This window comes from Elephas maximus, chromosome 11 (assembly GCF_024166365.1).
Source record: "Elephas maximus indicus isolate mEleMax1 chromosome 11, mEleMax1 primary haplotype, whole genome shotgun sequence".
In the NCBI taxonomy this organism is placed as follows: Eukaryota; Metazoa; Chordata; class Mammalia; order Proboscidea; family Elephantidae; genus Elephas; species Elephas maximus.
Window position 1 is genome coordinate 44,471,224 of NC_064829.1, and position 13,523 is coordinate 44,484,746.

General features: G+C 42.2%; 1 protein-coding gene across 1 annotated transcript in view; it reads right to left on the reverse strand.

Annotated features, from left to right (window-relative positions):
* Positions 1-744: 744 nt before the first annotated feature.
* The window catches only part of TPGS2 (tubulin polyglutamylase complex subunit 2), a 45,689-nt gene continuing 32,910 nt past the window's right edge, over positions 745-13,523 (reverse strand). Inside the window, exons 4-7 of the mRNA XM_049901400.1 lie at positions 10,860-10,988; positions 8,412-8,525; positions 6,373-6,533; positions 745-4,727 (exon numbers count right to left, since the gene is read on the reverse strand). Of these exons, the coding sequence (XP_049757357.1) occupies positions 4,500-4,727; positions 6,373-6,533; positions 8,412-8,525; positions 10,860-10,988 (632 nt within the window). The 3' untranslated portion in view covers positions 745-4,499. The remainder of the gene's footprint in view (positions 4,728-6,372; positions 6,534-8,411; positions 8,526-10,859; positions 10,989-13,523) is intronic.

Sequence of the window (13,523 nt, forward strand, 5' to 3'; positions counted from 1 at the left end):
TTTTGAGCAAACTCTCCCTTTCCTGGTGTGGAAAATGTGTCCATAGCGCTACTGCTTGCCTCAGCCCACACAAGCCAGTTGATTCAGACTGCAGGGTGCTGCCCAGGTCAGGTCTGGCAAATCCTCGCTGCTTCTGAACTGTCTCTCCCTCCCCTTGGCACTCAGTCTAACTCCTCAACTTTGTCTTTGATGTTCAGGGCTCCTAGATTGTCATAAATAATCAACTCACTTGTTTTTTTGGGTCTTTGTTGTAAGAGCGACCACAGGAAACATCTGAGTACTCCGCCATCTTGGCCCCATCTCCCTAGATGTGTGTTGTTTTAAGCCACTAAGCCTGGGGTAATTTGTTACAGCAGCTATAGGAAATGAATACAGATGATAATGAAAGCATAAACGCAGACTAGAAATGAATTGTTTGAAAGATTCTCATAGCCATTTAATGCTGTTACTGAACAAGTAACAAAAACTAACTCCAAGTTCTTTGTTCTATCCATAGCAGTTATAGTTAAAGCTAGCTTCCAAAAAGCAAGGGTGTCTTTATAAAGAAGAATCAAGATCCAACTTTACTTGTGAAAGGTGTTGAAGGAATTTCCTGTATTCTCATTGAATTAAGTCTTTAAAGGAAGAACTCCATCATGGATATATTGTAGCAGTCTGGGTCCAATAAGGAGATAAAAACCACACAGTAGACCAAACATGTAAAGTTTAATATAAAGAATTATTAACTATGATAAAATACAAGGAAACTATACGGTACCCTAATGCTGAGGGAAAGTACTGAAGAAGGACAAACTTGGGAGGATTTACACCTTGTTAGAGAAGACGTGGTTCAGCCCACCAGACAGCACAGAACTTTACTGGTTTGGTCAGGCCAAAGCTGGTCTGCAGTCTCTGGGCAAGCAATAAACAACCTTCCAGGCAGGGAAGCAGCCAGCCAGAAAATGGCAGCATGGGCAAGCAATGAGTGAGCATATGGGGTAGGAACCTTCTGGGCTGCTTGCTGGCTGCACAAGGGCTTGCAGAGGGAGTCAGGGTGTTTGTGGGGACAGGAGGCCTTCAGGAGCTGGTTTTCATCCCGAGAGGGCGGCAGAAAGGTTATTGCTAGACCATGGCTGCAACGTCACAGAGGGGCTGCTTTTGGGACCCATGGCTACAGAGAGCTCCACCGAATGTCCTCAAACCCACACCTCTAACCCCGATGCTATAGCCAGGAACTGCAGGAGCTTCTTGCTTCTGCAGTGTCCCTCTTGAGAAAGCTTAACATCATGCTCACTTTAAAGAAAAAAAAAAGTGCCTAAAGGAATTCTTTTGTTTACCACAGGGCACATATTAAAGAGTTCATATAGAGGTGAAAGGCAATAAATTAATAACTGACACATTCATACACACATATATATTCCTGACCATTTGTCCATAAGTAATTAATGCTTAAATACATGACTCATGAACTATGTTAAAAATTTGACTTTATTTTTTTACCTCCACAGTTCTCTTAAAATGACTGCAGGGGTGGTAAGTGTCCCCTACCCTGGATGAGAACTCCAGCAAGACAGAATTAAGACAATTCCATGCTGAGGTGACTTCTGTCAGGGATGGATTACTCAATAAGCAAGGTATGCACGGGCTTACATGTGCTTACTTACTAATCTGTAGTGTACAATTTCACCTGTTTTTCACCACATCAAAGAGCCGGACCAGGTTGATTCCATGGAAAGGGCTACTGACAAACAACTGGGGTTCCACAGGCAGCAACAGCACTGCCTCCCCTTGCCTCCAAAGTTCTAGCATAATGTGGAGGCTAATGAAGGATAAATTAAGGTACCATTGAACAAATCAAAATTTAGTTGCAAGTAATAGAAGCAGACTCTGGGTGATCATGGCAGAAAAGGAGTTTATTAAAAGGATATGGTGAACAATCTGACCCATTGTGAATGTGGGTCACTCTACAAGGAAACGGGTCTGGACTTTTCAAAACAGCCAAAGTCTTGAAAAACAAAATGAATGGCTGGGCAGGGGATAATTACAGATCAAAAGAGATATAACTAAATGTAATGTATAAATCTGGATTACAGCCTGAATCAAAAGGGGGAAAAACAGATATAAAATATACTTTTGGGGATACCCAAATATGGACTATATACTAAATGATCAACTTCTTGTTAATTTTCTTAGATAGGATAATGTTATGGTGAGACAGGAGAATATCCTTATTCTTAGGAGATGTATGCTGAAGCATTTAGTGCAAAGAGTTATGAAATCTGAAACTTAATTTCAAATGATTCAAATAAAACTATAAACATATGTATGTTTGTATTTATGTGTGTGTAATTATAGAGAATGTATGAACACAGTAAAAATGCATCAAACAACTGGTGAATCTAGGCAAAGTGTATATGGGTATTTATTGCACTTTTTTTTTCAGTATGTCTATTGATCTGAAATTTTCAACAATAAAAATATGAGATAAACAACATATAAATAAAGACAAAGAATTTTCTAATTTAAAAAAAAGGTTTAGTGGCTCATAGAATCATCAAGAAAGACGAAGAACCAGGGTCAAGAGTAACACCAAAAACTACTCCCCAGAAATATTCCCATGAGAATTCTGCCAAGCATCTGACACTGGTTTGTGTTGCCGCCACTTTGGTGCCAAAGATTTAACTCTGAAGTCACTGCTGCTTTGCCAGAGTCTCATCCCTTCTCTGACTCTGTGGTTTTCAACTTTGGCTGCATAATGCATACCTGGGGAGCTTTAAAAAATAATGACGCCTGGGCCCCAGGCATCTGCTTTCACTAGTTTGAAGTGGGGCCTGGACTCCCCAAGTGATTCCAATATGCAGAAAGGGCTGAGACCCACTGGAATAAATAAATGACGGATTCAGGTGAAAAAATCTGGTGGTCCAAGGTGCTGATATATTGTCTCTGTTAGCGTTACTACATGAATTGTTGCACATTTTAAAATGCTCAATGTGTAACAGTGTAAACAATTTGTAACAGTGTAAACAATTAAATTGAAAAGGCCACAATATCTTCTAAAGGGAAGATCTGACATAGTCTTGTTGTGGTAAAAAAAAGAAAGTTTAAATGACCAGGCTGAATTGTAAATGGTTAACATTGGGACTGTCAAAGTAAGAGGTATTGCCACTTTAGTTACACATATCCCATTAGAGGGAATCATGATGGCTGACGTATATGCATATTTTAAAGTAAATGCCTTAAGCGATTAACATGAAGCTCAGTCTATGCTCCCAAAGACTGAGGGCATTAATATTTCAAGCCTTAGAGACACTACAAAAATGGGGAAGCAGCCAGCCCAAGTTTGTCTGCCCCTCCCTCCTTGGCCTCTCCAGTGGCTCTGGGGGGAAAAACCACTGGCGGTGCGGAATGCATAGCAAAGTCCCATTCCAGAGCCCTCTTCACCCTGGTTTCCCTCAGGGGTTGTGGAAAGTATACTTGGAGGGACCACTGAAGCCTTCTTTTCACTATCTATCACTATATCAGCAATTAAGTATTTCTTTAAACTTTCATAAACACTACAAATGGCTTCAGAGCAGTAGTGCAGGTAGAGGATTCAGGGACTGCTTTTAGCACTGCAGTGGGTGGTGGAAGATAGAAACCCTCTGTTGATTAGCAGGTAGAGGCAGCAAAGGAAGGAAGCCTGGCCAGTCACTATGGTGGAGAAATGAGGAAAGGGAGAGACAGCCAGTTAGGATTGAAATATACAGATGTTACGGCCTCTGGCCCCACTCTGCAGAACTCTTCATTCTCTAACCTCTGGGCCTCCGGTATAAAAACTGCTGCCATCCAGGGACCTTGGGGCTGGGTGCTTTCTCTGTTGAGAATTGGAATGAGGGCCTTGCTTCTAGCCACTGCCAGTGCTACAGAGGGAGGAAATATATTCAGACATTCCTATTTGAAAATCAAGCAACCTTCTTTATAGAAATTCTGCAACACGTAGTCAGTAGGTTGAGATTTATTCTGGGTCAACTATTTGGCATATGTGGACTGGTCCATATCTCTGTGCTATCCAATATGGGAACCACTATCCCATTAATACTTGAAATGTGGCTAGTGCAATTGGGGAATTAAAATCTTAATTTAATATTAATTAAAATAGCCATATGGCTACCAATTGAACAGTACAGTTCTAATGCCTCATGGGTCAAAACCAGTGATTTCTTCAAGGGACTTCTCTAATCACTACTGAGAGAACAGGAGAGGGTGTAAAGGAGAGCTATCAACAGATCTATTTGGCCACTTAAACAGATTCAAAATTCTCCACTGCTTCCAGAGACGGGATGGTGCCACATGCTTCAGTATGCCCTTCTAACTCTTGGCTAATGCCAATGGGAATAAAAGTCCTAGGATTTTGGTCACTCAAATGGCATGAGACCTAAGGTTCAATGCATAGAATCAGAGGTTTGGGGTACCCTTGGGGTCATCTATGCATGGAGATCACCAGTGACACATGGCTGGCGGGGAGCTGGGGGTAGGAGGGTTCATTTCCGGACAGGGTTTCCAGGGCCAGAAGAGGATTTAGAGGTGGAGGGACCTGGGGGCCCCTTCTGGGCACCTGAAGGCTGCACAGTCCCCTTCTTTTTGGGGATTAAGGCCTTGTTCTTGCTCTTGAATACTTTGCTGGGATCCAGCTTGTTCACAAAAGAGTCGGTTTCTTCTGTGAGCAGGTTTGTGTTGTAGGTGATGGGTTTATACATGTTGAACCATTGCTGTAGGGCAGAATTGGGAAAGAAGATCACAAATCAAAGGAGAAATGCCACTCTTTACACTATGAAGAAAAAAAAAAAACCGTTGCAGTCGAGTCGATTCCAACTCATGGCAACCCTATAGGACAGAACAGAACTGCCCCGTAGGGTTTCCAAGGAGTGGCTGGTGGATATGAGCTGGTGGGTATGGTTAGCAGCCAAGCTCTTAGCCAGTGCACCACCAGTGCTCCTTATACTATTTAGGATGCAAAAAAGGGAGAGGAGAGATTAGAGGGGGGAGGGGGTTGGGGCAGAATAGGGAACCGGGGAGATGTGGCTGAGAGAGAACAGAGCGAAGTCTTTATAAAAAAACTGCCTTGTAAATCTATTAGCACTTTCTTTAAATGAAACTGATGACAGATCCAGCAAACCCTGGTAAGACACACATACTGCTCTCTAAAGCTCCATAACTTTTAAAATAAATGCAGTTTGAGAACTAAGAATCTGAGCAAACTCCCTTCCTTCTAATCTAGTGAACCCTAAGCCTGGGGTGCTATATCTCAAATCACTGGGAGACAGTGCCCTTTTAATTTTTCTGCCCTCAACTTAGGGAGCCCTGGTGGCACGGTGGTTAAGAGCTTGGCTTCTAACCAAAAGGTGGGCAGTTGCAATCTCCCAGCCGCTCCTTGGAAGCTCTATGGGGCAGTTCTACTCTGTCCTATAGGGTTGCTATGAATTGGAATCGGCTTGACGGGAGAGGATTTTTTGGGTCCTCAACTTAGCCACTCCCCATTAGGTGTATTTGGCACTACTTATCCACAGGGGGAAACCCTGGTGGCGTAGTGGTCAAGTGCTACAGCTGCTAACCAAAAGGTTGGCAGTTCGAATCCACCAGGCACTCCTTGGAAACTCTATGGGGCAGTTCTACTCTGTCCTATAAGGTCCCTATGAGTCGGAATTGACTTGATGGCACTGGGTTTGGTGGTTTTTGGTATCCACAGGGAGCTCCAGGACAGAGGCCAGCTGCCGAGGTTGGTGCTCTCTTCCCTACTGGTTCCCTGGGCATCTGAGGGCAAAGGATATCCATATCTACTGACCTTTCATTGATCACAACCACCCCCACAATGTTGAGGAACGTGTACTGACAGGGAATGAGCTCCACAATAGGGTATTAAGTGAAAAGAACAAGAAGTGGAACAATGTAAGATATCGCATTTATGATTTAGAAAATAGGAAACAAAAAACAATATGCACACGCTCATGCTTTATACGCATGGAAGAAACCGGTAATAGTGGCTGCCTCTGGGGAAGTACATTAGCAGGTTGGACCAGGGGAGTCAGGAACTTTTCATTCCTTTTGTGTGCATGTGCTGCCTCTCCAAAAGAATTAGACCTAAGCCCAACCCCTAAATGTAATTAATTAAAAGTAAAAGAGCTCACGAGGTAATTCTGAGAATTAGTCATGTTTAGGAACTCTTAACTGGATTGGTATAACGTGAGGTTGTCCACCTACAGTGGAATCAGCTGCCTTGCTTATCGAAAATGCAAATTATGGGCTCTACCCCAGATCTCCTGAATCAGATGGTGAAGCTGGAAATCTGCAGTTTAACCATTTCCTCAGATTCTTGATGCACAACACAGTTTGAGATGACAAGTGTCCTTCCCTTACCTTGACCTGTGGGCTAATTCCATAGCTGGTGAAGGCATACTGCCACTGGGGCAGGCCCAGGTGGGTGATGAGCAGACGATAATAGGCAGTAAAGGTATCTGTGAGAAAATGCCAGTATAAAGCTCTGTCCAGGAACCAGATCTCAGTGTCTTGCGCTAATCCTGAAATGGCAGACAAAAGAAATAAATGATAAAGGATGGCTTAACACTTCTCCCCCTTTATTAACTCATGTTTAAAAGTATTCATGGTTAAAAAAAAAAAAAAAAAAGTCCAGCAGTAGAGAGAATGTCAAATAAAACAATGGAAAGTTCCTTCTATTCTCTTCTAACCTCCCAGTCCCATTCTCCAGTGGCCACTGTCACCAGTTTCTCTGGTGTTCATCTACAAATTCTATAAATCCTCCAATGATCGGTCAGTTGATTGATCTATCTGCAGGGCTTTGTACACCCGGAAGTGCACTGAGGCTATCTAAGCAGATGCTCTTTTGTGTGGAATCAGCATGCCCTCCCCTCATCTGCATACACTGTGCTCTCTGCTTTCCTGATGGAGAGAATCTCTGGCTGGCTCTGGCTTTCCTGAAGAGGTCTTTTCAGGAACCAGTCGGTAGTGCTGTGAGAAACCACCACTGAGTAGCTCACTCTCCTGTGCTGTTGAGTGACATCCTGGTTGCGCTGAAGCAGGCACTACAGGGTCAGCTCCTGCCTCACTCCCATTTCTGACCCTATTCTAGTGTCTAGATAGCTGTCTCAAATCCCTAAGTGGCCTCCATCCTCCAGTCTCTTGCTCTTTTAAAACTGCTTGTGGTCACATATATTTTCATTTGAATCTTGCCATTCTTCTTCTAAACAGCCTTAACTGACTCCCTGCTGTCTTTCACATTGTGTCCAAACTCCTTTGATTGGTTTTCAAAGCTTCTCATGAAGAAAGCAACTGGTTTTCTCTCTTCATCCACAAGATGAACCATGTAGCCCACTGAATTGAAACTGTCATGCCCCTAAATCATTGTACTTTTCATGGCATGGCTTTTACCCATTTGTCTCTTTGCTTGGATAGCTGGATGCTCCCTTTACCCCACCAAATCCCACTCACCTCATATCTAACTCCTATCCATACTTCAAAAGGAGCCCTGGTGATGCAGTGGTTAAAGTGTTGGGCTGCTAACCAAAAGGTTGGCAGTTTGAACCCACCAGTTGTTCTACTGGAGAAAGATGTGACAGTCTGCTTCCGTAAAGATTTCAGCCTCGGAAACCCTATGGGGCAGTTCTACTCTGTCCTATAGGGTCACTATGAGTCGGAATGGACTTGATGGCAACAGGTTTTGGACGCATACTTCAAGGTGCAGCTGAAAGGCTACTTGGCTAAGATTTCTTTAGCTGGAAATGAACTCCCCTACCTTCAGAGGGCAATGTGTATCATTCTTGCGGCATTGATAGATGGTCAGACTGTAAATCCCCGTGTCTGTGTCTTCTTACCCCTACCAGACACAGAGCTGCTTGAAGAGGTCCAGCTCTGAAGTTCCACAGTCCCTCAGATAAGATCTGAACTGCTGTTGGGGGAACAGGTGCTCCAGCCACTGCTCAAGGGGCAAGGTCTTTTTCTCTTGATTTCCTATCTGGGGTTCTTAGACTGAGGTCTAGTAATTCAGATTTTCATTGCTATTAATTAGCTTAGGTATATTATTGGGTTTTTGGGTTTTATAGAGCATAGAACAAAGATAATATGTTTTCTGGATACTTGTCTAATGCATGAGTCTGCTGGAGGAGTCTATAAACAGAATGACTACTCACCTATTATCCTAATCTCATAGACTGTTTTGTAGTAACTCACAAACGATAATGGCTTTAAAAGACTCTGGTAATTGGCTTAGAGGGGGTTGCTCAGAGAGGAGCAAAGAGGCTTTCTGGGTCTTGGTGCCTACAGGAGACCTGGGCAGCATCTCAGGAGGCCACAGAGGAGTGTGCCTTTTTGTGATGGCTGGTGAGCAGGGGCAGCCAAGGCCATCCTCAAACTATAGGACCATACATGTAAACGATACTTACCTGGTTTTCCACTTTTGTAGACAAGGCAAACCTTCCCATTTCCATTGCAAGAATCCAGCTCAAATATCACACTGCGAGAGTCAAAATGAGGCTTCTCTGGCTGGTCCTCACCAGCTGCAAACCCAGAAGTGAATGGTAATGTTCAAAAATACTCATTGCAAACATGTATTTATTCATCCAGCTTTGCTAGGATGAAAAAACAGGGGGGAAAGGCCTTACTTCAGGCATATTATTAAATATGATTTTCAAATGTGGGCCAAATGAATTCTATACTCTAAATGCCCTGGCTTTCATGATTAGAGTAGGCCTCCTGTCTGGGGTCCCACATCATCAATCTACAGGATCAGGGAATCTAAGGCGGCATGGGGAAAACAATCCAAACATTTTGGGAGTGGGACTACATAAAGACAGAGTAATCTGAATGGCCTGATGTTGACATATTTTTTTTCTTTTTCCCAGATAAGGTGTTTTCCTCTCATTTATAGTGTTTTATGGTCTTTTGATTAGAATCCACTTGGCCCTAATTTATAATATTTAATGATAATGTTATGGAGTGCAATGCTGGTTCAGTTGGAAATACCTACTTGGAAACCAAATATCATGGTGTAACAGAAAAGATAAATCTTAGAAACATAAACATTAGAAACCTTCTCTCCTGCTTCTTTCATTATAGCTATTATGCAATAAAGATTAGTACAGTTACTCAGGTGGGGGGGGGTTTACAAACCTAAGAGAGATTCCATATTCCATACAAAAACAATTTTTATTTATACATATGTCCATACATATACATAATTCTATATAAATGAATATTTATATTTCTAATAAAAAAATTTTAATTGGCTTTCCTGTCCCCCAAAGGTAAAACTTTCATATTCTTCTTGATCTCATATGGTCCTACACAGACATACAGATATACATTTAAATTCTGTTTAAGAGTGTTTATTGTATAAGAATGGGATGTCTTTGATTTATTCTAACAATTTATTTTAATATTTCTTTGGATTTCCTACATAGATAATCATATCCTCTGTACATAAGGACTTAGGTCTGCTTGTTGGGCTATCCTAGAAAGCAGGAACAACGCAAGTGCCAGAAGTAGTTTTTATTCCCATGAATATGTGGGACAATATGGCGCCTATCCCTAGGCTCAGTGCTTTGCTGGGGCTCCTTGAATTCTCTGTTACCTAGTCTACTTTTACTCTTCCAGCCCAGGGGCAGGGAAGACTCGGCTCTCCTGCTCAACAACTTCACCTGTTAGAGGTTAAAAAGCCTGAGCACAAACATAGGAGGCCAATGTGACTTCTCCCCACCCTTTATAGTTCCCACAGATCTCTAAGTGACAGGCTTTTCCCAGGACTCATCACTTTGCAAGCTTTACTCCTGGATTCCTCTGGTGCTATTCTCCAATTGATTGCCCAGTTGGGGAAGACAAAAAATGAAAAAACTCTGAATTAGTTCTCTCTACCAGGATTTCAATGAACCCTAAGGCCTTACTGTGGAAAACAATCCTAGTTGCTTATTCAATATTCATTCTCCCTTTCTTTCTAGTAATTAAACCCTGATTTTGTTTGAGGCAGCACTGGTACACCGCTCCAATACTCACTTCCTCAGACTCCCTTGCAGCTGTCCTGTTTTGGCGAATGGGATGTACTCAGAAGTCTGTTGGGAGGAGTGTCTGAGAAAACTATTGTTTCTTGATAATAAGGGACAGATTCTTTCAACAGACACTCTTTTGTCCTTTGACTTTTATTCTTCTTTTTTCCTGCCTGGAACATAGACTGGAAGCCTGGAGGAGGAGCCCACATTCCTCAGCCATGAGGCTGAAAACCATACCCAGAGGGTGGTGTACCAAGAAGCCAGAAGGAGACTTTATCATTGACTTTCTCAAGCAGCTATATCAGTTTAGTTCCAGATTTCTTGTGAGAAGAACAAACTCCTATTGAGTTTAGACACTGTAATTGGGTCTTTGTTTAAAAGAAGTGCTCACTTATACTCAGCTGCTCATAGGTTTTAGTAGCCATTTGACTTAGTACGAGCACTTCACTCAGAAGTGGCAAATAGCTCATAGGCAGGAAAGGAGAGGAAGGGAGCTGCATTTAGACTGCCATGTTCCCTGAATACTCTTACTAATGTAATGCTGAGTGAAGCTTTATCTGTAACATTCATTTATTCACCAAGTACTCATTAAGTGCTTATTATGTGCCAGGTACTGATCTGGGTACTGGGAACAAAACAGACAAAGCTCCAAATCCTAGCATTTTCTTCATGAGAATTTCCTTTGTTGATATAGGCTATTCTCTGGAGTCCTAAGAAGACATGAATGGGAAGAGTTTTGGTTTGGGGGAATATATTACAGTGTCACAATATCTTCCCATGGTTTTTAATATTGTGAACAGGAGGCAAGCAGGATAAATTCTAACCCAAAACAGATGTTCCTCTCAGTACCTTCATCTGTATCGTCCTCCAGGTCTGCCAGAGTTGGTGCATTAGGAAGCGAATACATGGAAGACTGGTTGAGTTGACACAGTTTTGAGATGCTGTTAATTGCCATGCTGCCCAATGGAATGGTGTGATCTATGGGAGCATTAAAAAAGAGAGTTACACAAAGTAACAGCCTAGTTACAATGCTCATCATAAGAACTTCTGCTTGAATAATCTAAAGCAGAGCTTTTTTTTTTTTTTCTGGTTTGCTTTCTTTTTTTTAAAATTTGTATTGTGCTTTAAGTGAAAGTTTACAAATCAAGTCAGTCTCTCATACAAAAATTTATACACACCTTGCTATATACTCCTAATTGCTCGCCCCCTAATAAGACAGCCCACTCCTTCCCTCCACTCTCTCTTTTCGTGTCCATTTGGCCAGATTCTAACCCCCTCCACCCTCCCATCTCCCCTTCAGACAGGAGATGCCAAGGTAGTCTCATGTGTCTACTTAATCCAAGAATAAAGCAGAGCTATTGTTCGGTCTCAGAACTATGGAATCTGATAGAAAGTAAAAAGAAGAGGATCGCTGCATTACATGCCCCAAAGCACCAACCTTTCATGCAAAAAAAAAAAAAAAAGCAACTAGCGCATTGGGTGAGTCTCCACGGCATGTGTTAGGGTAGAATGTTGGGAAATCTGGGCAAGGGGCCCGTGTGAAAGGTAGAGGATTTAAAAATATATTCCTTGGTTTAACCACCATTCTGCACAAAGTTACCCTTTCCAAAGGAGTAATGTTATTGTTGATATGTGCCATTGAGTCATTTTCAGTAGTGACTTTATGTGATTTTTCTTGGGTGTAATCTTTATGAAAGCAGCTTCCCAGGTCCTTCTCCGTGGAGCCGCTGGGTGGGTTCAAACCACCAACCTTTAGGTTATCAACCAAGCGCTTGTTAAAAGCTTTCACAATAGAAAATATCTCCTTTTCTATTTGTCATTTTCCCTTATTCCATGCAGAGAACGATGGCACCCTCTTGCTTGGTTCTAGTTTTCTATGATTAGGGTGTAAATAAGGAATAGGCAGACTGCATATGTTCCTTATCTATTACATATAATCCTTGTAATATAGGGTGCTGGACATGGGATGACACACAAAGACTTAGAAATTTGACTGCTGAAAAAATTGCAATGGTTGAAGATAGTAACGTAGCTAGTAGCTAGTATATAAAAAAAAAAAAAATCAAACCCATTGCCATCAAGTCAATTCCCACTCATAGCCACCCTACTAAACGGAGGAGAACTGCCCCATAGAGTTTCCAAGGAGCGCCTGGTGGCTTCAAACTGCTGACCTCTTGGTTAGCAGCTGCAGCACTTAACGCCACCAAGGTTTTCATACAGACTACAGAGTGTCTAAAAAGAAAAGATTACCAAAGAGGTAAATATCAGAAACTGTCACTGCTGTCTTTTCTGTTAAATGACTTTAGCTATTCATTAAAGAATGGGATAAGAAGATTGGGATTGGGAAGATTAAATCAGAGAAAGTATTGCATTATGAATAGGGACTCATTCGCAAAATCTCCATGAAACTTTTTTCCTTTGAGGCAGGCTTATGAAAGGGCTAGATTGTCCCCATGATGTGGGTAAGGGAGAATTTGACAGTCAGTCTAGTCTCTGACTGCTCTCTCTGTTGTCCAAAGGCCAAGCTACAAGGGAGGGTTCTGATGATGATGACAAGAATGATTTCTGGGCCACTGGAAGAAATGGCTCTAAGCTAAAAGCTAATTAAGTGTTCAGTGGTAAGCTATAAAAAGTGACTCTTGTCAGCACTATAAGACAGAGACAGGAAGGCTTTGGGAATCACCAAAAAAGGGAACCCGGATACATAGGCAGGAGGCAGAGGCCAAAGAAGGGGAGAAGTCAGTTCTGTACATGTGCTGTGCAAAAGAAGTCATTGCATTCTTAGGGGCAGCACTGGGGAGGTGTAGGTGACTTCCCATGGACCATAGTAGATCTAGGAATGTGATTGGAATTGAGAGATGATAAAGGTCTCTGGAGGGCTGGGAAATTTGTGCCAGGAATGGGCTGGAGTCCAGTGGCTAGATCAGGGTTTCCTAGCTTATAAAATTTTATAAAAGTCTTCACCTATATGTGCAGTGCTGCCTTTCATGTTTACATAGTACCTGCAATCTCTGACATGTACAAAGTTGTGAGTTCCCACACCCACAATGTAAATGAATTTGTCCTAAACACATTTAAGGCTGAAGATGATGGCCTGTGAAATGAGGTTGGCGACATAAGCTGAGGTGATGTGAGGGACAGAAGGAAAGGCTCTGGTATTAGGGTTAGAGCCCTGAGGTTTTACAATGGTGGGAAATAAGGAAGGAGCCTGGGATGCTGACCCACCTTCCCCATCCATCTCTACTGACCATGTACTCTTGTCTTCTCTGAAATTTTTCTTACAAGGAAAACTTATAGAAAAGCCAGGTTTGAATCAAAGGTTAGGGGCCAAGTTTGGTAAGGTGGAACTCACAAAGTACCTTTCATGTGAAGCAATGCAAAGGAAATAGCTATGCCAACAAAGATACTCTCTTGATACTGTTCTCACGAGAGTCTTAGAGGCTACATTTAAGTGTGATCACTTGTTGCTATTTCCCTTTAACCATGTAAGAAAAAAATGGCAAAGAAGTAAAT